Here is a 25,688-nt window from a genome sequence, read left to right as displayed (position 1 = left end):
ACACCATGAAGAAGAGACGAGGACCCACTGGACACACACTGGCCTTAATAAGTCTGTAGATGGAACACCATGAAGAAGAGACGAGGACCCGCTGAACACACACTGGCCTTAATAAGTCTGTAGATGGAACACCATGAAGAAGAGACGAGGACCCACTGGACACACACTGGCCTTAATAAGTCTGTAGATGGAACACCATGAAGAGGAGACGAGGACCCACTGAACACACACTGGCCTTAATAAGTCTGTAGATGGAACACCATGAAGAGGAGACGAGGACCCACTGGACACACACTGGCCTTAATAAGTCTGTAGATGGAACACCATGAAGAGGAGACGAGGACCCACTGGACACACACTGGCTGAATCAACATTCAATGAAATTACGTTGAACCAACGTGGAATAGACGTTGAACTGATGTCTGTCACCAGTGGGGAGCTACAGACTGAAACATCCACCATGTCTAGCAGCCAGTCCACTTCTTCTGTCTAAAATAAAATCTATTTTCTGCACGCTAGTAAAGTCACCAAACAGTTTCTGAAAGTTCAGGATAGTAGCGGTACAGTAGATGGAACAACACAAGGGCACCTGGGCTCCCCATCTCCCACTGCAATGTAAATCAGTAGATGGAACAACACAAGGGCACCTGGGCTCCCCATCTCCCACTGCAATGTAAATGCATCAACAACAACAATTCATATTTCATAGCCTGTCAAATGATGCGTGTTTGATCCTTTTCAAATTGTCCAAACCAAGGCAAAGGTTCTGTGGCTTTCAAGGGCATGTGGCTGTAGAAACAAAAAAACGATAGAACTAAAAAAGTTACTATTGTTAATTTAACCAGTACAGTAGCTCTTGACTTATCCAGCAGAGACATCAGGCAGCAGGGCAGGTATGGCATAGGAGAATTGGCTAAGTGGCTAGTTTCAAAGCAAATCATAAAAGTGCTAAAATGGTACAGTTTCACCACAACAACTGCACCCCCCCCCCCCCCCCCCCCCCCCAAAAAAAAGAAGGTGTTAGACCCTACGGCCAGCCAAGCTATAAAACCAGGAAGTCAAACCCCCAGACTGTGTCCCAAATGGCACCCTATTCCCTATATAGTGCATATATAGTGCACTACTTTTGACCAGAACCCTCTGGGGCCTGGTCAAAAGTAGTACACTATATAGGGAATAGGGTGCCATTTGCGACTCAACCCAGACCTGTAAAGTCTTCTCCACTTTGTTTTCAGAAGGCTGTTTTTGCTTAAACAAACAGTGGTGTCTTACTTCATTCTGCCCGGCAACAGTCTTCTTAACGCAGTGACACCTGCCTGTCAGAGTGTCAGCTATCGATGACGGACAACGTGTCCAGGAACAACACTACCTTTGTGTGTTTGCATGCCAATCTCTCAGAGGACTTTAATGAAGACGGACAGGAAATGGGGGGGTGGGGCTCGCACAGAAAATGACCACATATAGATTCTAGAATCCAAAGGATTTTTTTTTATTAAGGGGCTTTTATCAATGCATAAGAATTACTCAGAGAAACAGAGATTATTTCAAGATAATCCAAAAGGAAGATCATAGGGATTATATAGGATTTTGTCCTGCAAAGAATAAGGCAAGCAGAGTTTTGTTAGTGTTAAAAATGGTGCTGTTTCTTTGCAGCTTGCGTCAAAGGTAAACATAGGCTAAAAGCATTGATGGTAAGACTCTGTCTGTCTCGCAAGATAAATTCTAAATCATTTCTGGGAAACCTTTTATTTGGTAGAGGCACATTATTTTACTTTGGCAACTGGTTATTTGGACTTGCAGGCCACTCCTAACCTCCTAGGTTTACAGGTATGTTACCAGACAGAGAGAGAGGGGGTATTTCCTGGTGCGGGATTGTTTTTTCAAAGAGAGACACAATAAACACAATTGTCTTTCATGTGCTTCCCCAATTGTTATTTTAACCACAAAGTCTCCACAATGACTACAAATTAGCTTAAATGTATATTACAAAGTACTACAAAAACTGACACTATAATTCCCCTAGCCTGATCCCTAAAGTGTGTTTATACACAATATGCCAGCTCATGCGGTAAAGTCATTAAACAGGTATTATTGTTTACCGTCGTAATTTGACGAGACACAAAAGGGAAAGAATGTAATGTCATTTCCGTGACCTCACAGCAAAATTATGAACCGTTTTAGCTTGTGGCGCAGCGAAACCAAGAGGGAGGTATAATTCTTATTTATACAGCGTTCCCTAGAGAGATCCTCAGCTTTAAACCGACAAACCTGAGCTGCCTTTTTCTGACAAGTTGTGTGTTTTCAAAAGAGTTAGTGGAGCTCATAACTCTGAAGAAATGAAAGGTGATTTAAGTCGTCCATTAACTGTTCAACTGAGAAGCCCTAACAGTGAGGCCTTGCCTTTTGTCGGTGTATTATCGCTAATAACACAATAAATAACCAGAGATTGTTCTTAGGGAACAGTATTGTGGCCTATGTCTTTGTGAGGAAAATAAGACACAATATATAGCATCATCAACTTACAATACAACAACAAAAGGATTGCATTGGTTTTGTATGATATTGTCGACAGTGTGTGTTCGTGTTCTGTCGGGGTTGCACACGTCTGGCTCTGTGTTAGGAGAGGTCAAACAGGAGGGAAGGATTCTGATAGATATTACTGCTCTGGCTTACCTCGTAACCCCTCCCCATTATTTGAGTAAGGGGTCCCCTGAAGGGGTACGAGGGGTGAGAGGGGCCTTGGGGGCGGGGTGGAGGTTCAAAGGTCATAATAGGCCTAACTGATGTCATTAGCAGGTCATCAGTATGGTCAGGAAATGCTGTGTGGATACACAGAGGTAACCCTGGGATGACAGAGGTCACAGCACATTCATTGTATTAATAACTCATTGATGGAAGGTCATTGAAGCACCCTGCAGACAGACACACACTACTGGTTGAGGACAGTATGTCTGTTGAAGGATTTATCCGCACGTATCTTAATGTTAACACTAATGAGAATAGAAGGATATAAAGGACTTTGGAATGTCCCAATGTTCATTTGGAATGAAGTGTTAGAAATAGTTTGATTGTGGTTGAGTTTTGTCAATTGATGCTGGTGTGTGTGGTTGAGTGTATGCTGGTGTGTGTGGTTGAGTGTATGCTGGAGTGTGTGGTTGAGTGTATGCTGGTGTGTGTGGTTGAGTGTATGCTGGTGTGTGTGGTTGAGTGTATGCTGGTGTGTGTGGTTGAGTGTATGCTGGTGTGTGTGGTTGAGTGTATGCTGGTGTGTGTTGTTGAGTGTATGCTGGTGTATGTGGTTGAGTGTATGCTGTTGTGCGTGAACGTGTGGTTATACCGAACATGGTCGCCGTTTACGAGTTCAGTTCCAACTTTTTTCATGTTTACCTTTCCTTTATTGAACAGAAAGTTCATATTATTATCACCTATGACCGCCAAGCAGTTCATACTATTATCACCTATGACCGCCAAGCAGTTCATACTATTATCATCTATAACCGCCAAGCAGTTCATGCTGTTATCACCTATGACCGCCAAGCAGTTCATGCTATTATCATCTATGACCGCCAAGCAGTTCATACTATTATCACCTATGACCGCCAAGCAGTTCATACTATTATCACCTATGACCGCCAAGCAGTTCATACTATTATCATCTATGACCACCAAGCAGTTCATAATATTATCACCTGTGACTGCCAAGCAGTTCATGCTATTATCATCCATGACCGCCAAGCAGTTCATGCTATTATCATCTAGGATCAGCAAGAAGTTCATACTATTCACCTATGACCGCAAAGCAGTTCATACTATTATCACCTATGACCGCCAAGCAGTTCATACTATTATCATCTATGACCGCCAAGCAGTTCATACTATTATCATCTATGACCGCCAAGCAGTTCATACTATTATCACCTATGACCGCCAAGCAGTTCATACTATTATCATCTATGACCGCCAAGCTGTTCATACTATTATCATCTATGACCGTCAAGCAGTTCATACTATTATCACCTATGACCGCCAAGCAGTTCATACTATTATCATCTATGACCGCCAAGCAGTTCATGCTATTATCATCTAGGATCAGCAAGCAGTTCATACTATTATCATCAATGACCGCCAAGCTGTTCATACTATTATCATCTATGACCGCCAAGCTGTTCATACTATTATCATCTATGACCGCCAAGCAGTTCATACTATTATCATCTATGACCGCCAAGCAGTTCATACTATTATCATCTATGACCACCAAGCAGTTAATGCTATTATCATCTAGGATCAGCAAGCAGTTCATACTATTATCATCTATGCCCGCCAAGCTGTTCATACTATTATCATCTATGACCGCCAAGCAGTTCATACTATTATCATCTATGACCGCCAAGCAGTTCATGCTATTAGCATCTATGACCGCCAAGCAGTTCATACTATTATCATCTATGACCGTCAAGCAGTTCATACTATTATCACCTATGACCGCCAAGCAGTTCATACTATTATCATCTATGACCACCAAGCAGTTCATAATATTATCATCTATGACCGCCAAGCTGTTCATACTATTATCATCTATGACCGCCAAGCAGTTCATACTATTATCATCTATGACCACCAAGCAGCTCATACTATTATCATCTATGACCGCCAAGTAGTTCATACTATTATCATCTATGACCGCCAAGCAGTTCATACTATTATCATCTATGACCGCCAAGCAGTTCATACTATTATCATCTATGACCGCCAAGCAGTTCATACTATTATCATCTATGACTGCCAAGCAGTTCATACTATTATCATCTATGACCGTCAAGCAGTTCATACTATTATGTGTGTGCGTGGGTGCGTGTGTGTGTGGCCGTACCTGTTTTCCTCAGTGGGAAGTCGTCCTGTCCGTCCTGAGGGGAGGGGAGTGTGTAGTGGCAGACAGGAGACATGCCTCCCAGGGGAGAAGAACTCTGGTCCAGAGACGTGTGGTGGGAGGACCTGGACACAGAACACACAGCGCCAACACGTCACAAATCTTGGTTTATTTCTTCTTGCCAGGTGCAAATAGTGATATATATATAAATATATATACATCATTTTGAATGATAAATAGTAACTAGAAAAGTTCATTTTCCTGAAGAAAAATGGTGTGCTTGCTTTAGACTGTCTAGTAGTGGAAGAAGTTACTAGACAGAATCACAACAGTGGGTAGTGGAAGAAGTTACTAGACAGAATCACAACAGTGGGTAGTGGAAGAAGTTACTAGACAGAATCACAACAGTGGGTAGTGGAAGAAGTTACTAGACAGAATCACAACAGTGGGTAGTGGAAGAAGATACTAGACAGAATCACAACAGTGGGTAGTGGAAGAAGATACTAGACAGAATCACAACAGTGGGTAGTGGAAGACGTTACTAGACAGAATCACAACAGTGGGTAGTGGAAGAAGTTACTAGACAGAATCACAACAGTGGGTAGTGGAAGAAGTTACTAGACAGAATCACAACAGTGGGTAGTGGAAGACGTTACTAGACAGAATCACAACAGTGGGTAGAAGAAGAAGTTACTAGACAGAATCACAACAGTGTGTACTTACGTGTACCAGAGCTTGGGGTGGTGGATGAGCATGTGTGTGGCTCCGGCAGTAGACAGGTCCTTGTTTGATTTACTCAACAGAAACTCTTGGAGTTTCTGCTTCACCTCATTACTGGCCACAGCACCTGTGAGACCAGCAGCCAGAGAGAGACAGGGATTGGGGTCACCCTGGGGCTCAGGGGGTACAGACTCAGAGAGAGACCGGGATTGGGGTCACCCTGGGGCTCAGGGGGTACAGACTCAGAGAGGGACCGGGATTGGGGTCACCCTGGGGCTCAGGGGGTACAGACTTAGATACTGTGTCCCCTATGGCACACTATTCACTTTGTAGTGCACTACTTAGGTCAAATGAAAAATATTAAAAAAATAGCACACTATATAGGGTATAGGGTGCCATTGGGGACGCAGGGACTGTTTACCAAAGGTATATCGATACAGCACTGTATTCCTACAGTAGATTTCATCACATCCACACATATTGTTGCATTGAAATGTTAGAGACTGGGTTTAGCTATTCTATAGTATGTTTTCATCACATCCACACATTGTATTGCTCTGAAATATTTCACATTGTATCGTTTTTGACTATATCCATAACTAGCACACCAAATATCATGTATTTTATTTCTCATATAATTGATATTTCTGAGTGGATCCACATGTAATGTAGGAACATCTCCCTCTAGTGGGGGAAGAACATGCAACAATAAAGCCCAAGCTACAGCCTTGGCTAGTGTTTCATTAGTCATCACTAGTCACTACAGCCTTGGCTAGTGTTTCATTAGTCATCACTAGTCACTACAGCCTTGGCTAGTGTTTCATTAGTCATCACTAGTCCCTACAGCCTTGGCTAGTGTTTCATTAGTCATCACTAGTCACTACAGCCTTGGCTAGTGTTTCATTAGTCATCACTAGTCCCTACAGCCTTGGCTAGTGTTTCATTAGTCATCACTAGTCACTACAGCCTTGGCTAGTGTTTCATTAGTCATCACTAGTCACTACAGCCTTGGCTAGTGTTTCATTAGTCATCACTAGTCACTACAGCCTTGGCTAGTGTTTCATTAGTCATCACTAGTCCCTACAGCCTTGGCTAGTGTTTCATTAGTCATCACTAGTCACTACAGCCTTGGCTAGTGTTTCATTAGTCATCACTAGTCACTACAGCCTTGGCTAGTGTTTCATTAGTCATCACTAGTCACTACAGCCTTGGCTAGTGTTTCATTAGTCATCACTAGTCCCTACAGCCTTGGCTAGTGTTTCATTAGTCATCACTAGTCACTACAGCCTTGGTTAGTGTTTCATTAGTCATCACTAGTCACTACAGCCTTGGCTAGTGTTTCATTAGTCATCACTAGTCACTACAGCCTTGGCTAGTGTTTCATTAGTCATCACTAGTCACTACAGCCTTGGCTAGTGTTTCATTAGTCATCACTAGTCCCTACAGCCTTGGCTAGTGTTTCATTAGTCATCACTAGTCACTACAGCCTTGGCTAGTGTTTCATCAGTCATCACTAGTCACAACAGCCTTGGTTAGTGTTTCATTAGTCATCACTAGTCACTACAGCCTTGGTTAGTGTTTCATTAGTCATCACTAGTCACTACAGCCTTGGCTAGTGTTTCATTAGTCATCACTAGTCACTACAGCCTTGGCTAGTGTTTCATTAGTCATCACTAGTCACTACAGCCTTGGCTAGTGTTTCATTAGTCATCACTAGTCCCTACAGCCTTGGCTAGTGTTTCATTAGTCATCACTAGTCACTACAGCCTTGGCTAGTGTTTTATCAGTCATCACTAGTCACAACAGCCTTGGTTAGTGTTTCATTAGTCATCACTAGTCACTACAGCCTTGGCTAGTGTTTCATTAGTCATCACTAGTCACTACAGCCTTGGCTAGTGTTTCATTAGTCATCACTAGTCCCTACAGCCTTGGCTAGTGTTTCATTAGTCATCACTAGTCACTACAGCCTTGGCTAGTGTTTCATTAGTCATCACTAGTCACTACAGCCTTGGCTAGTGTTTCATCAGTCATCACTAGTCACAACAGCCTTGGCTAGTGTTTCATTAGTCATCACTAGTCACTACAGCCTTGGCTAGTGTTTCATTAGTCATCACTAGTCACTACAGCCTTGGCTAGTGTTTCATCAGTCATCACTAGTCACAACAGCCTTGGTTATTGTTTCATTAGTCATCACTAGTCACAACAGCCTTGGCTAGTGTTTCATCAGTCATCACTAGTCACAACAGCCTTGGCTAGTTTTTCATTAGTCATCACTAGTCACTACAGCCTTGGCTAGTGTTTCATTAGTCATCACTAGTCACTACAGCCTTGGCTAGTGTTTCATTAGTCATCACTAGTCACTACAGCCTTGGTTAGTGTTTCATTAGTCATCACTAGTCCCTACAGCCTTGGCTAGTGTTTCATTAGTCATCACTAGTCACTACAGCCTTGGTTAGTGTTTCATTAGTCATCACTAGTCCCTACAGCCTTGGCTAGTGTTTCATTAGTCATCACTAGTCACTACAGCCTTGGCTAGTGTTTCATTAGTCATCACTAGTCACTACAGCCTTGGTTAGTGTTTCATTAGTCATCATTAGTCCCTACAGCCTTGGCTAGTGTTTCATCAGTCATCACGAGTCACTACAGCCTTGGTTAGTGTTTCATTAGTCATCACTAGTCACTACAGCCTTGGCTAGTGTTTCATTAGTCATCACTAGTCACTACAGCCTTGGCTAGTGTTTGATTAGTCATCACTAGTCACTACATCCTTGGCTAGTGTTTCATTGGTCACTACAGCCTTGGCTAGTGTTTCATTAGTCATCACTAGTCACTACAGCCTTGGCTAGTGTTTCATTAGTCATCACTAGTCACTACAGCCTTGGTTAGTGTTTCATTAGTCACTACAGCCTTGGCTAGTGTTTCATTAGTCATCACTAGTCACTACAGCCTTTGGCTAGTGTTTCATTAGTCATCACTAGTCACTACAGCCTTGGCTAGTGTTTCATTAGTCATCACTAGTCACTACAGCCTTGGTTAGTGTTTCATTAGTCATCACTAGTCACTACAGCCTTGGTTAGTGTTTCATTAGTCACTACAGCCTTGGCTAGTGTTTCATTAGTCATCACTAGTCACTACAGCCTTGGCTAGTGTTTCATTAGTCATCACTAGTCACTACAGCCTTGGCTAGTGTTTCATTAGTCATCACTAGTCACTACAGCCTTGGCTAGTGTTTCATTAGTCATCACTAGTCACTACAGCCTTGGCTAGTGTTTCTTTAGTCATCACTAGTCACTACAGCCTTGGCTAGTGTTTCATTAGTCATCCCTAGTCACAACAGCCTTGGCTAGTGTTTCATTAGTCATCACTAGTCACTACAGCCTTGGCTAGTGTTTCATTAGTCATCACTAGTCACTACAGCCTTGGCTAGTGTTTCATTAGTCATCACTAGTCACTACAGCATTGGCTAGTGTTTCATTAGTCACTACAGCCTTGGAGCCACAATGACACACGGTGAGTTAGCTGCCTCCAAGGTTTTGGTTGGTAAACTAGCAGTTAGTTATCGATTAATCTCGTTCACGAGCCCTCTATCTGTCTATATATGCAGTATCAATTGAGTTGGGGAGGAGGTTAGTTATCAGTGATTGGGCAGAGAGTTAGCTGTGGTGAGTGGACTCGGTGGTGAACCCTTACTCTCTCTGGTGCGCTCCTTGCCCCTGAGGCTGAGACAGAGGACATGCTGCTCCCTGCGATGTCTCTCCTGCTCCTTCTCCTGCTGGCTCTGCTGCTGCTGCAGCTGCTGCCTCCTCTCCTTCTCCACCAGCTCCTGCTGCTGCTTCATGGCCTGCAGCTCCTGTTGCAGCTAACACACAGAGAGAGAGAGAGAGAGAGAGAGAGAGAGAGAGAGAGAGAGAGAGAGATACAGAGATACAGAGAGAGAAAGAGAGAGAGAGAGACAGAGATACAGAGATACAGAGAGAGAAAGAGAGAGACAGAGATACAGAGATACAGAGAGAGAAAGAGAGAGAGAGAGAGAGAGATACAGAGATACAGAGAGAGAGAGAGAGATACAGATACAGAGAGAGAAAGAGAGAGAGAGAGAGATAAAGAGAGAGCGAGAGAGTGAGATACAGAGAGAGAAGGGGAGAGAGAGAGAGAGATACAGAGATACAGAGAGAGCAAGAGAGTGAGAGAGAGGGAGATACAGAGATACAGAGAGAGCAAGAGAGTGAGATACAGAGAGAGAGAGAGAGAGAGAGAGAGAGAGAGAGAGAGAGAGAGAGAGAGAGAGAGAGAGAGAGAGAGATCCAGTCAATCAGTCAGTCAGACAGTATGGACCCCAGCCATAGAGTAACAAACTATAGTGGTGAAGGTGCTGTGTAGTGTAGTCCTGGTAAAAAGGGGGAAACCTGTACTGAAAATAACTAGATCATATTGAAGTCACAGCTTTATTCTAAAATGGATCAATCTATACACAATATCCCATAATGACGAAGCAAAAACAGGTTTTTCAACATTTTTGGAAATGTATTAAAAATAAAAACAGGAAATATCACATTTACATAAGTATCCAGACCCTTTACTCAGTACTTTTTTGAAGCACCTTTGGCAACAATTACAGCATTGCGTCTTCTTGGTTATGACTCTACAAACACCTGTATTTTAGGAGTTTCTCTCATTCTTCTTTGCAGATCCTCTCAAGCTCAGTCAGTTTGGATGGGGAGCGTCGCTGCACAGCTATTTTCAGGTCTCTCCAGAGATGTTCGATCGGGTTCAAGTTCCGGCTCTGGTTGGACCACTCAAGGACGTTAAAAGACTTGTCCCGAAGCCACTCCTGCGTTGTCTTGGCAGTGTGCTTAGGGTCGTTGTCCTGTTGGAAGGTGGACCTTCACCCCAGTCTGAGGTCCTGAGCTCTCTGGAGCCGGTTTTAATCTCTCTGTACTTTGCCCTGTTCATCTTTCCCTCAATCCTGACTAGTCTCCCAGTCCCTGCTGCTGAAAAACATCCCCACAGCATGATGCTGCCTCCACCATGCTTCACCGTAGGAATGGTGCCAGGTTTCCTCCAGACATGACGCTTGGAATTCAAGCCAAAGAGTTCAATCTTGGTTTCATCAGACCAGACAATCTTGTTTCTCATACTCTGGGAATTCTTAAGGTGCCTTTTGGCAAAAGCCAAGCGGACTGCCATGTGCCTTTTACTGAGGAGTGGCTTCCATCTGGCCACTCTACCATAAAGACCTGATTGGTGGAGTGCTGTAGAGATGGTTGTCCTTCTGGAAGATTCTCCCGTCTCCACAGAGGAACTCTGGCGCTCTGTCAGAGTGACCATCGGGTTCTTGGTCACCTCCCTCACCAAGGCCCCGATTGCTCAGTTTGGTCAAGCAGCCAGCTCTAGGATGAGTCTTGGTAGTTCCAAATAGCGCTGGGCGATATGACGATATATATTGTGCGACGATAGAAAAACGTCTATCGTTTCATATTATGCTCTATCGTTTATTTAGTCGCAAATCACACTCTTTACGAAAATATATTTCGTAATTTGGAAGTACATTTTAAACAAACAAACAGGGAGGAGAGTGAACGTGACACAGAGCACAGAGACACAGAGCCGTACCTAAAAGAGGGGCTACTTCGGTCGCATGGACGTGGTTTGGGTATGAAAAGTCTGACATGGACCAGAAAACCGTCCTCTGCAAAATATACTACAGGCCGGTCCTGACAACAGGCTCAAACACCACTAACCTCTTTTACCACCTACGCAGGAGTCATGTAGAACAGGCCGGTCCTGACAACAGGCTCAAACACCACTAACCTCTTTACCACCTACGCAGGAGTCATGTAGAACAGGCCGGTCCTGACAACAGGCTCAAACACCACTAACCTCTTTACCACCTACGCAGGAGTCATGTAGAACAGGCCGGTCCTGACAACAGGCTCAAACACCACTAACCTCTTTTACCACCTACGCAGGAGTCATGTAGAACAGGCCGGTCCTGACAACAGGCTCAAACACCACTAACCTCTTTACCACCTACGCAGGAGTCATGTAGAACAGGCCGGTCCTGACAACAGGCTCAAACACCACTAACCTCTTTTACCACCTACGCAGGAGTCATGTAGAACAGGCCGGTCCTGACAACAGGCTCAAACACCACTAACCTCTTTTACCACCTACGCAGGAGTCATGTAGAACAGGCCGGTCCTGACAACAGGCTCAAACACCACTAACCTCTTTTACCACCTACGCAGGAGTCATGTAGAACAGGCCGGTCCTGACAACAGGCTCAAACACCACTAACCTCTTTTACCACCTACGCAGGAGTCATGTAGAACAGGCCGGTCCTGACAACAGGCTCAAACACCACTAACCTCTTACCACCTACGCAGGAGTCATGTAGAACAGGCCGGTCCTGACAACAGGCTCAAACACAACTAACCTCTTTTACCACCTACGCAGGAGTCATGTAGAACAGGCCAGTCCTGACAACAGGCTCAAACACCACTAACCTCTTACCACCTACGCAGGAGTCATGTAGAACAGGCCGGTCCTGACAACAGGCTCAAACACCACTAACCTCTTACCACCTACGCAGGAGTCATGTAGAACAGGCCGGTCCTGACAACAGGCTCAAACACAACTAACCTCTTTTACCACCTACGCAGGAGTCATGTAGAACAGGCCGGTCCTGACAACAGGCTCAAACACCACTAACCTCGTACCACCTACGCAGGAGTCATGTAGAACAGGCCGGTCCAGACAACAGGCTCAAACACCACTAACCTCTTACCACCTACGCAAGAATCTTGTGAGACAGTATGAAGAGAGTCTACGGATGAGACCCAAAAAGAAGGAATAGGCATTTACATGTGGTCATTTTATATGAACTATTTATTCATTGAATTTACAGAAAATGTGCTATATCGTGATATGTATCATTATCGGGATATGAAACGACCTATATCGGGATATGAGATTTTGGCCGGATCGCCCAGCCCTAGTTCCAAACTTCTTCCATTTAATTCCATTTAAGAATGATGGAGGCCACTGTGTTCTTGGGGACCTTCAATGCTGCAGACATTTTTTGGTATCCTGCTACAGATCTGTGCCTCAACACAATCCTGTCTCGGAGCTCTACGGACAATTCCTTCGACCCCATGGCTTGGTTTTTGTTCTGACATGCACTGTCAACTGTGGGACCTTTATATATACAGGTGTGTGCCTTTCCAAATCATGTCCAATCAATTGAAATTACCACAGGTGAACTCAAATCAAGATGTAGAAACACCTCAAGGATGATCAATGGAAACAGGATGCACCCGAGCTCAATTTCGAGTCTCATAGCAGAAGGTCTGAATACTTATGGGGCGGCAGGGTAGCCAAGTGGTTAGAGCGTTGGACTAGTAACCGGAAGGTTGCAAGTTCAAACCCCGAGCTGACAAGGTACAAATCTGTCGCTCTGCCCCTGGCAGTTAACCCACTAGACCGTCATTGAAAATAAGAATTTGTTCTTAACTTACTTGCCTGGTTAAATAAAATAAAAATAAATTATGTAAATAAGCTAACCTGTTTTAGCCTTGTCATTATGGGGTATTGTGTGTAGATTGATGATAATTAATTTAATCCATTTTAGAATAAGGCTGTAATGTAAGAAAATGTGGAAAAGGGGAAGGGAATACTTTCCGAATGCACTTGAAGCATTGTTTCCAGTGAGTATCTGTGACTGTTTTTCTCTTAGCATAGCCTATACTCTAGCAACCTTGCATCAAAGATATCGTAACACACACACAAAAATTATGAACTACTATATATTCACTATTACAATACTATACTATTACTATAGTATACTATGCTACTATTACTAAACTATACTATATTATTGCTACTACTATAATATTACTATGCTAATATTACCATACTAATATTACTATACAATTACTATACTATAATATTACTATTACTATACTGCTACTATGCTACTACTATACTATTATAGTGCTGTAGTATACTATTACCACACTATATTATTACTATGCTATACTATGCTAATATTACTATACCAGTGCTATACCATCACTATAATACTACGATGCTTTTACCATACTATTACTATACTATGTCTATACTATACTATTACTATGACATACTATATTATTACTGTACTATTACAATAGCATTACTATACTATCCTACTATTACTATACTATATTATTACTATACTATTACTTATTGTAATAGTATAGTAATGCTATATTATCCCTATACTATACTATTTATATACTATACTATACAGTATTATTGCTATTACTATAAAATGTCTATACTATACCATGCTAATATTACTATGGCTATACTATTACCATACTATACTATTACTATTACTACAATATTACTACACCATACTATCACTATTGCAATAGTATTACTATACTGCTGTATACTACTACCATACTATACATTACTATTACTATAATATTACTATACGATACTACTTCTATTCTATTTCTATACTATTACTATGCTATGCTAATATTGCTAAACTATTACTATACTATTTCTATTCTAGTACTATACTATGATAATATCACTATACTGCTACTATACAATTCTGTACTATTACGATACTATGCTAATATTACTATACTATTACTATACCATGTTAATATTACTATACGACAACTATACTACTACTACGCTATTGCTATACTATTACTATACTAATTATATACTGTTACTATACTATTTATATACTATCACGATACTATTGCCATACGATTCCTATATTATTTCTGTACTATTGCTATACTATACCATATTAGTACTATAATAGTACTATACTATTACTATACTATCCTGCTATTACTATGCTATACTCTATTATTACTATACTATTACTATATTTGGCTATATTATTACTATACTATACTATTTCTATACTGTACTCTGACTATGCTATACTACTGTTTGTAAACTATTGTTCTGTTTAACCGTGAGGGATTCTGACTTTGATTTACTCATGGAGCTGGGCCTGGTGTCAGGTTCTATACTATACTATTCTTTGCTATACAATACTATACTACTGTTGCTAACTATGCTATGCTATACTATTGTTGCTATACTATGCTATACTATACTGTACTATGCTATGCTATACTATACTACTGTTGCTATAGTATACTGTAGTTGATGTTGTAGTCCTGACCTTGAGGTGCTCCTGGAGCTGGGCCTGGTGCTGGCGGGTCAGATTCTCATGCTGCTTCTGGAACTCGCTGATCAGCAGCTGTTTCTGGACCTGCTGCTGTTTCTGGATGAGGAGCAGCTCCTGCTGCAACTGACGCTCCCACATTCCCGGGTCCGAGCCAGGCCCCAGCATCCTCAGGTCTGTACGCAGGTCCAACGGAGACACGGGATCCAAAAGTACCTCTGGCTTAATGTCCACTGGGAGAGGGAGGGAGGGAGGGAATATGAACTATGAGCACAATCTTTTCCTATTTTCTATTCATATTCATAAACATGCCTACATTAGTCTTAGTGAGTTCCCACTCTGCGTTACTTAACAGTCCTGTTGCAGAGAACAAACTGTACTTTGCATTACATGAGTCCCAATACAAAGTGCATGGTGTTTTCAGCAGAGGAAAGAGGAGAAGCTTTCGAAGGGAAAGACAGCTTATGGGCACAGAGCCAAAAGAAAAAAGAGAGAGACAGGAACCAAAGACAGGAACTTCTCCCTGCCTCCTCTCCTCCCTGCCTCTGTCTCTCCTCCTCCCTGCGTCTCCTCTTCTCGTGTCATCCTCGAAAAGCCACAATTATATTACAGTTTCTATAAACAAACAGCAGATCACTTCCTGACACAAAGCCTTCAAGTCTTCAGGGAGCCCACTTAGGGCAACAGCACAGAGACTCAATGGACCCTTGGCACGACATGTCTCAGTAGTTATTTCAAGTATTTACATGAAAATCCTGTCTGTTCACGGCTCCATAAATAAATAAATAAAGCATCCATTTAGGGGATGTGCTCCCTCTTGACTCCCTCCACTCTGCATCATCAACCAGAACACATCTCTGGTTTACAATTTAATGTTTGAAATATTAACAAAATAAAAATACAAATGTTTTGGTGTTCTCTCTCTCTCTCTCTCTCTCTCTCTCTCTCTCTCTCTCTCTCTCTCTCTCTCTCTCTCTCTCTCTCTCTCTCTCTCTCTCTCTCTCTCTCTCTCTCTCTCTCTCTCTCCCTCTCTCCCTCTCTCTCTCTCTCTCCCTCTCTCCCTCTCTCTCTCTCTATCTCTCTCTCTATTCAATTCAATTTAAGGGCTTTATTGGCATGGGAAAAGCATATGTTAACATTGCCGAAGCAAGTGAATTAGATAATAAACAAATTTGAAATAAACAATAAAAATGAACAGTAAACATTACACTCCAAAAGTTCCAAAAGAATAAAAACATTACAAATGTCATATTATGTGCAAATAGTTCAAGTACAAAAGGGACAATAAATAAACATAAATATGGGATGAATTTACATTGGTGTTTGTTCTTCGCTGGTTCCCTTTTCTTGTGGCAACAGGTCACAAATCTTGCTGCTGTGGTTGCACACTGTGTTATTTTACCAATAAATATGGGAGTTTATCAAAATTAGGTTTGTTTTTAAATTATTTGTGTATCTGTGTAATCTGAGGGAAATATGTCTCTAATATGGTCATACATTTGGCATTAGGTTAAGAAGTGCAGCTCAGTTTCCACCTCATATTCTGGGCAGTGAGCACATAGGTCTGCCTACGGCGGCCTTTCTCAATAGCAAGGCTATGCTCACTGAGTCTGTACAAAGTCAAAGCTTTCCTTAAGTTTGGGTCAGTCACAGTGGTCAGGTATTCTGTCACTGTGTACTCTCTGTTTAGGGCCAAATAGCATTCTAGTTTGTTCAGTTTTTTTGTGAATTCTTTCCAATATGTCAAGTAATTATCTTTTTGTTTCCTCATGGTTGTGTTGCTGTTCTGGTGCTGGGGTCCTTTGTTTTCTCATGATTGTGTTGCTGTCCTGGTGCTCTGTAGGGTGTGTTTGTGTTTGTGAACAGAGCCCCAGGACCAGCTTGCTGAGGAGACTCTTCTCCAGGTTTATCTCTCTGTAGGTGATGGCTTTGCTATGGAAGGTTTGGGAATCTCTTCCTTTTAGGTGGTTGTGGAATTTAACAGCTCTTTTCAGGATTTTGATCATTAGCGGGTATCGGCCTAATTCTGCTCTGCAAGCATTATTTGGTGTTTTACGTTGTACACAAAATATATTTTTGCAGAATTCTGCATGGAGAGTCTCAATTTGGTGTTTGGCCCATTTTGTGAATTCTTGGTTGGTGAGCGGACCCCAGACCTCACAACCATAAAGGGCAATGGGTTCTACAACTGATTCAAGTATTTTTTGCCAGATCCTAATTGGTATGTCAAAATGTTTTCTCTCTGCCCCAGACGAGAGGATGGTTAAACCCAGGTTAGTGTGTCACTGTATCTCTCCTCCTCTCATTTACACCATAGAGGACAAGGCTAGTCCATCTCTCTTCCCCAGAGGAGAGGATGGTTTAACCCAGGTTACTGTGTCACTGTATCTCTCCTCCTCTCATTTACACCATAGAGGACAAGGCTAGTCCATCTCTCTTCCCCAGAGGAGAGAATGGTTTAACCCAGGTTACTGTGTCACTGTATCTCTCCTCCTCTCATTTACACCATAGAGGACAAGGCTAGTCCATCTCTCTGCCCCAGAGGAGAGGATGGTTAAACCCAGGTTACTGTGTCACTGTATCTCTCCTCCTCTCATTTACACCATAGAGGACAAGGCTAGTCCATCTCTCTGCCCCAGAGGAGAGGATGGTTAAACCCAGGTTACTGTGTCACTGTATCTCTCCTCCTCTCATTTACACCATAGAGGACAAGGCTAGTCCATCTCTCTTCCCCAGAGGAGAGGATGGTTAAACCCAGGTTACTGTGTCACTGTATCTCTCCTCCTCTCATTTACACCATAGAGGACAAGGCTAGTCCATCTCTCTTCCCCAGAGGAGAGGATGGTTTAACCCAGGTTACTGTGTCACTGTATCTCTCCTCCTGTCATATGAGGTTATGGAGAACAGCAAGCCTTTTGTTTTAAAGCAACCCATGTCTCATAATACCAGATAGTAACTTATGTTCTCTGGTGACAGGACATTTTGTTCACTGCTACGTTTAGCTTTTTACCAACTCTTAGAGAATATTCTAGTTCTATTCTTGTCATGGCATCAGTCACATTGTGAGAAGAGTTCACACTGTACAGGCCTTATACATGTCTCTTCCATTTTTAGCCTGAAAGAAAATATTCAAACCTACTTAAAATGCCAAAGGCTGAGGGGAGATTTATCGGGTGCATTCACTGCCGTAATCTTCTCAAGGGTCACATTTAGGAGAACAAATACAGGCAGTGTTTCAGGCAGCACCTGTTGTGAGAGTCCTGACAGCGTTCACTGTACCTGTTCACACTATGGGAATCGGTGGCCACTAGAAGCGTGCATCCCAAATGACACCATATTCCCCATATAGGGTTCTGGTCAAAAGTAGTGCACTATAAATGGAATAGGGTGCCATTTGGGACGCAGACTAAGCTTTCCTCACTCGTGCTGCACATGTAAAACACATAAAATGTCAAACCCAAGTTGGTCAGAGTTGAGCCCTACCAGAAAAGGTCTCCATTAGCCCAGTTGTCCGTGAACAACATACCTTCCCTGTTATAGTGTTCACTGATAATGTGAAACATATTGTCTTTCCTCCGCTTGGTGGTGGCGGTGCAAGCAGTTTTTCATTACACCATCCAACCAACCCCTCTGTGTGGTGCAGCGGGCGGCGCTGTCGTTATAAATGATTATAAATAGAAACATTAAAGCAAGTGCCGCAATCCTGGGCTCTGACAACCCCACACCCTTTCCACCACCACTACCACCCTAACTGGCTGCCATGGTAACGTTTGCAGGCGGCGGGCAGGCGTCATAATAATGTCCCTCCTTCCTGCAGAACAGATATCGAGTCTTGTTGCGTGTTTTCTCCTTGTCTCATCCTTCCTATCCTAGCTACAGTTGCTGTGTGACACTGGGGCTTGGGTAGGTAAACTACCATCATCCTATTTAGACTGTTATCGCTATGTAAGAGTTGATACATTGGGAGAAAAAAATAAAAAATTCATACACACATCATGCCACAAACACAATAATAATGATTGCATTGTAACCTGTACCTTGTCTTGAGAAAGGCTACATGAATGGAATCAAAGATACCATCACCATATTTCCTTATCCTCCCAGTTTGTGTTTTGTTTACTTGATGCTAGGGGTTTTCTCATTTCTTTGTTACATTCAGAGAGTGAAGAGAGCAAAGGGGACTCCCCCAAGACTGTACTTCATCTCCCTCCCTCCCTCCCTCCCTCCCTCCCTCCCTCCCTCCCTCCCTCCCTCCCTCCCTCCCTCCCTCCCTCCCTCCCTCCCTCGCCCTCTCTCTCTCCTCTCTCTCTTCTCTCTCTCTCTCCTCTGTGTTCTAAAAACAGCTCATTTTAAATAACAGAGGAACTCCTGTCAAAGAGCAGCCCAGCACCTGTAGCACACAGCCTTCCTCTAGTGACAGGGAATATTCATCTTAGTGGTAAGTACTTGACAAAATACTATCTTGTAGCAGCACCGGAGGTGTTCCAGGCGCAGCGGTGAACCTGTGAACCAATGAAAGGGCTGCGTACGGCAGTGAGTCAGACAGACAGCAAGGACCCTGGCGGTACGGTGCTGCTGCTTCTCTAATGGTATTAAATACAGCCAGAGAAACACCTGCTGGCTGGCTGCAGTGAGTCAGACAGACAGCAAGGACCCTGGCGGTACGGTGCTGCTGCTTCTCTCTGCTGGCTGGCTGCAGTGAGTCAGACAGACAGCAAGGACCCTAGCGGTACGGTGCTGTTGCTTCTCTAATGGTATTAAATATAGCCAGAGAAACACCTGCTGGCTGGCTGAGGGAAAACCCAGCACTATGATGTCTTATTCATTTAATATTTAATTCCCTACCCTCACTGTGACGGGTATTAAGACGCTCCACTTTGATCTGGAGAATCCAGCTGAGGCTCCATCAGAATCATACAGCACAGCTCTGTGACTCCATCAGAATCATACAGCACAGCTCTGTGACTCCATCAGAATCATACAGCACAGCTCTGTGACTCCATCAGAATCATACAGCACAGCTCTGTGACTCCATCAGAATCATACAGCACAGCTCTGTGACTCCATCAGAATCATACAGCACAGCTCTGTGACTCCATCAGAATCATACAGCACAGCTCTGTGACTCATCAGAATCATACAGCACAGCTCTGTGACTCATCAGAATCATACAGCACAGCTCTGTGACTCCATCAGAATCATACAGCACAGCTCTGTGACTCATCAGAATCATACAGCACAGCTCTGTGACTCAATCAGAATCATACAGCACAGCTCTGTGACTCCATCAGAATTATACAGCACAGCTCTGTGACTCCATCAGAATCATACAGCACAGCTCTGTGACTCAATCAGAATCAATCAGCACAGCATTGTGGCTCCCAACCTATCGAGGTTCCAGCAGAATCATAGAGCACAACACAGCGATGTGACTCCTCCCCTTACAGAAAGGAAATGGTTATCACATGAAAGGAAATGGTTATCACATGTTGCTTTACATGTTTTCACATTATTACATTAACTTCACATAAGATCACAAGTGATCACATGACAACATGTGTTTTTGGAACACTTCACGTGTTCACAAGTGAAATTCATGTGTGTTTTTTCGTAAGGGTCCAAGCTCTAAAAGGTGAGGAAAAAGGACACCTTTGACCTTATTTCCTATTTAGTGCACTACTTTTGACCAGAGACATATCGACCCTGTTCAAAAGTAGGGCACTATAAATACAGTTGAAGTCGGAAGTTTACATACACTTAGGTTGGAATCATTAAAACTCGTTTTTCAACATCTCCACAAATTTCAGACTACGGTTTGCAACTGCACATGGGGACAAAGATCGTACTTTTTGGAGAAATGTCCTCTAGTCTGATGAAACAAATATAGAACTGTTTGGACATAATGACCATCGTTATGTTTGGAGGAAAAAAGGGGAGACTTGCAAGCCGAAGAACACCATCCCAACCGTGAAGCACGGGGGTGGCAGCATCATGTTGTGGGGTTGCTTTTCTGCAGGAGGGACAGGTGAACTTCACAAAATAGATGGCATCATGACGTAGGAAAATTAGGTGGATATATTGAAGCAACATCTCAAGACATCAGTCAGGAAGTTAACGCTTGTTTGCAAATGGGTCTTCCAAATGGACAATGACCCGAAGCATACTTGCAAAGTTGTGGCAAAATGACTTAAGGACAACAAAATCAAGGTATTGGAGTGGCCATCACAAAGCCCTGACCTCAATCCTATAGAAAATTTGTGGGCAGAACTGAAAAAGCGTGTGCGAGCACGGAGGCCTGACTCAGTTACACCAGCTCTGTCAGGAGGAATGGGCTAAAATTGATGCAACTTATTATGGGAAGCTCGTGGAAGGCTACCCAAAACGTTTGACCCAAGTTAAACAATTTAAAGGCAATGCTACCAAATACTAATTGAGTGTATGTAAACTTCTGACCCACTGGGAATGTAATGAAAGAAATAAAAGCTGAAATAAATCATTCTCTCTACTATTATTCTGATATTTCACATTCTTAAAATAAAGTGGTGATCCTAACTGACCTAAGACAGGGACGTTCTACTAGGATTAAACGTCAGGAATTAAGAAAAACTGCGTTTAAATGTATTCCGACTTCAACTGTGCATAGGGAATAGGGAATGAGGATGTAAACTTCAGACTTCAACTGTGCATAGGGAATAGGGAATGTGGATGTAAACTTCAGACTTCAACTGTGCATAGGGAATAGGGAATGTGGATGTAAACTTCAGACTTCAACTGTGCATAGGGAATAGGGAATGAGGATGTAAACTTCAGACTTCAACTGTGCATAGGGAATAGGGAATGTGGATGTAAACTTCAGACTTCAACTGTGCATAGGGAATAGGGAATGTGGATGTAAACTTCAGACTTCAACTGTGCATAGGGAATAGGGAATGAGGATGTAAACTTCAGACTTCAACTGTGCATAGGGAATAGGGAATGTGGATGTAAACTTCAGACTTCAACTGTGCATAGGGAATAGGGAATGTGGATGTAAACTTCAGACTTCAACTGTGCATAGGGAATAGGGAATGAGGATGTAAACTTCAGACTTCAACTGTGCATAGGGAATAGGGAATGAGGATGTAAACTTCAGACTTCAACTGTGCATAGGGAATAGGGAATGAGGATGTAAACTTCAGACTTCAACTGTGCATAGGGAATAGGGAATGAGGATGTAAACTTCAGACTTCAACTGTGCATAGGGAATAGGGAATGAGGATGCGAGGTTTACTCTCCACTGCAGATTCTTCCATTTAAACAATGGTAGTTGTTCCAGAAAGGTAAGTGACCCCAGCCACCTTCAGACTTTAAGTAACGTTAAGTAAAGTCCATTTCGAAAGTTAACATGACCAAAGGTAGAGTTACATTGTAAGATGCAACATTTTAAGTCGGCAGGAAAACAATTTTATAAGTTGAAATATTTTTTTCAAACTAGTCCTTACACTTCTTATCAACATAAGCCATCTGTTGTTCAGGTGAAGTGCAGACTGTATAGAGACACAGCACCCTGTTAAACAGAACCCATAGTAAAGAAGGCAGATATTTGCCCCAGATATTATCATCATGTCTGTTTTGAATTAACCAGCATCATACACCGACATTAAAATAGACCAATGTCTATCTGGTTATATCTGTGGCTGCCTACGGCTAAGTTTAGGATTCAGAAATGACTATGTCAAATGTTATACGTGAAACTGAAATCTGCTGTTGATGCACTGCAAATACCAGGAGGAGAACACGGAAGCAGCAGTAACTACGGCTAAATATAACAGACTTTCTGAGCTGCCTGGGTCTTAATATAGACAATGTGTGAAAGACTGTCACGGATGTCAGGATGTCTGCTTAATTTAACACAGAGTTTTGTTTTTAAGCTAAACGCCCTGAAGGAGCACTGAATCAACCTCTTTGGCTTTTTGAAGAAGATACAATAAACTGTTACTACTAGATATTAATTCACCTGCAGTTTTCCTTGAGCGAAAGAAGTGATGGGGCCTCCTCATTGGTGGAGAGGTATCACTAAGCGCCAACGGCAGGGACTGGCGGGTAAAGGAGATTTATGAATGACAGGTCCAATTTGTTTTTAGCACCAGGGAGAGACAAGCAGCACCCTGCCCCATGCCCAAATTCTTCCCCTCCGAGGGCCCTGCCAACAGGGGATAGGGTGACTCATAACCAGTGGCTGCACTCCCACTGCACTAGCCTCCTCTGACACCATGGGCCAACACTACCACCACACAGCTCCGTGACCGCCTGTCCCCAACGTGTTTATTTCTATAACAGATCTGTCTCTCGTTAGCCCCCATGGCGGTTAGAGTGACGATCACAGCCTTCATTTGAGATGTTGGCATGGCAATGGCAGGTGTTTGCTTCCCAATTGGCACCCCATTTCCTATATGGTGCACTACTTTTGACCAGAGCCCATAGGGAATAGGGTGCCATGTGGGACACAGTCCGTGTCTGTTTTTACCTTGAGGAGTCACACTAGCAGGTTTCACCCACCACACAGCAGAGAGAGAGAGAGAATAGAGACAAGTCGTCTGGACTGGTGAGAGTGTTACATGTTGTGACGTCTGTGATGTGAGATATGTGTTCTTGGATCTCTTTCCATTATCTATTTGTCTAATAATAATAATAATAATGACAATAGGCTAGAAGACAGTGCCCATGTTAGATCCTACAGCTACATACCATAGGTGGTGTCCTGCATCATTTGCAGTCAATGGATAGGCTATAGTGCCAGTTTCCCAGACACAGATGAAGCCTAGTCCTGGACTAAAAAGCATGCTTAATGGAGACTCATCATTGAATCACAGGGCGGCACACAATGGACCCAGCGTCGTCCGGGTCGGGGTCGGGTTTGGCCGAGGCCGTTATTGTAAAACAGGAATTTGTTCTTAACTGACTGACAGAGTTAAATAAAGGTTCAATAAAAACGTTCAATAAAAAAGTGACAGACTCTATATGACCGAAGGTTTGTGGACACCTGCTCGTCAGACATCTCATTCCAAAATCATGGTCATTAATATGGAGATGCCCCCCACCCCCCCCCCTGCTTCTATAACAGCCTCCACTCTTCTGGGAAGGCTTTCTACTAGATGTTGGAACGTTGCTGTGGGAACTTGCTTCCATTCAGCCACAAGAGCATTAGTGAGGTCGGGCGCTGATGTTGGGCGATTAGGCCTGGCTCACAGTCAACGTTCCAATTCATCCCAAAGGTGTTGGATGTGGCTGAAGTGAGGGCTCTGTGCAGACCTGTAAAGTTCTCCCACACTGGAACAGGAAAGGGCCTTCCCCAAACTGTTGCCACGAAGTTCTCCCACACTGGAACAGGAAAGGGCCTTCCCCAAACTGTTGCCACGAAGTTCTCCCACACTGGAACAGGAAAGGACCTTCCCCAAACTGTTGCCACAAAGTTCTCCCACACTGGAACAGGAAAGGACCTTCCCCAAACTGTTGCCACAAAGTTCTCCCACACTGGAACAGGAAAGGGCCTTCCCCAAACTGTTGCCACGAAGTTCTCCCACACTGGAACAGGAAAGGGCCTTCCCCAAACTGTTGCCACAAAGTTCTCCCACACTGGAACAGGAAAGGGCCTTCCCCAAACTGTTGCCACAAAGTTTTCCCTTCACTGGAACTAAGGGGCCAAGCCCAAACCATGAAATATCAGCATCAGACCATTATTCTTCCTCCTCCAAACTTTACAGTCGGTACTATGCATTGGGGCAGGTAGTGTTCTTCTGGCATCCGCCAAACGCCAGATGGTGAAGCGTGATTCATCACTCCAGAAAACACATTTCCACTGCTCCAGAGTCCAATGGTGGCGAGCTTTACACCACTCCAGCCAGCGCTTGGCATTGCGCATGTTGATTTTAGGCTTGTGTGCCACTGCTCGGCTATGGAAGCCCATTTAGTGAAGCTGCTGACGAACAGTTCTTGTGCTGACGTTTTCTTCGAGAGGCAGTTTGGAACTGGGTGGTGAGTGTTGCAACCGAGGACAGACAATTTTTGTGCGCTTCAGCACTCGGAGGTCTCTTTCTGTGAACTTGTGTGGCCTACCACTTTGTGGCTGAGCCGTTGTTGCTCCTAGACGTTTCACTTCACAATAACAGCACTTACAGTTGAATGGGGCAGCTCTAGCAGGGCATACATTTGACGAATTGACTTGTTGGAAAGGTGGCATCATATGACTGTGCGCATGGCTGTGTGCTGTCAGCAACGGATGTGGCTGAAATAGCCGAATCCACTAATTTGAAGGGGTGTCCACATACCTTTATATATATAGTATTGTCTTAATTAATCAGTGTCCGAGAAACTGGCCCATAGTGTTTAATGTATCATTCTGAATGGCGATGAGACTGTGGCCGACACTATGACACTAAGTAGACATATCACCACTAGGTTAATTAAGAAGTATTGGGTTATTCATCTTTCTGATGGTACTTTGACTGCTTGACTGCTTACTCATAGCAACACTTTGTGAAGACCATAATATTATTATAGATCTCTGTGAAGACCATAATATTATTATAGAGCTCTTTGAAAACCATAATAATATTATAGATCTCTGTATAGACCATAATAATATTATAGAGCTCTGTGAAAACCATAATAATATTATAGATCTCTGTATAGACCATAATAATATTATAGAGCTCTGTATAGACCATAATAATATTATAGAGCTCTGTATAGACCATAATAATATTATAGAGCTCTGTATAGACCATAATAATATTATAGATCTCTGTATAGACCATAATAATATTATAGATCTCCGTGAAGACCATAATATTATTATAGATCTCTGTATAGACCATAATAATATTATAGAGCTCTGTATAGACCATAATAATATTA

The 25,688-nt window shown here is 43.0% G+C and overlaps 1 protein-coding gene across 7 annotated transcripts in view; it reads right to left on the bottom strand.

Moving 5' to 3' along the window:
• Positions 1-25,688, bottom strand: part of LOC139387209 (histone deacetylase 9-B-like) — a 62,756-nt gene that overhangs the window by 24,517 nt on the left and 12,551 nt on the right. For 3 of the 7 annotated variants that reach the window (XM_071133287.1, XM_071133323.1, XM_071133332.1), the window contains 4 exons: positions 14,790-15,025; positions 9,281-9,449; positions 5,594-5,726; positions 4,874-4,995 (listed from right to left, as the gene is read on the bottom strand). In XM_071133287.1, the coding sequence (XP_070989388.1) occupies positions 4,874-4,995; positions 5,594-5,726; positions 9,281-9,449; positions 14,790-15,025 (660 nt within the window). The remainder of the gene's footprint in view (positions 1-4,873; positions 4,996-5,593; positions 5,727-9,280; positions 9,450-14,789; positions 15,026-25,688) is intronic. The other 4 variants (XM_071133339.1, XM_071133295.1, XM_071133304.1 and 1 more) reach the window with 3 other exon arrangements.

Source organism: Oncorhynchus clarkii, chromosome 3 (assembly GCF_045791955.1).
Source record: "Oncorhynchus clarkii lewisi isolate Uvic-CL-2024 chromosome 3, UVic_Ocla_1.0, whole genome shotgun sequence".
Classification (NCBI taxonomy): domain Eukaryota; kingdom Metazoa; phylum Chordata; class Actinopteri; order Salmoniformes; family Salmonidae; genus Oncorhynchus; species Oncorhynchus clarkii.
Note: the sequence above shows the minus strand (reverse complement) of the source record. Positions and strands in the feature narration are given on the sequence as shown.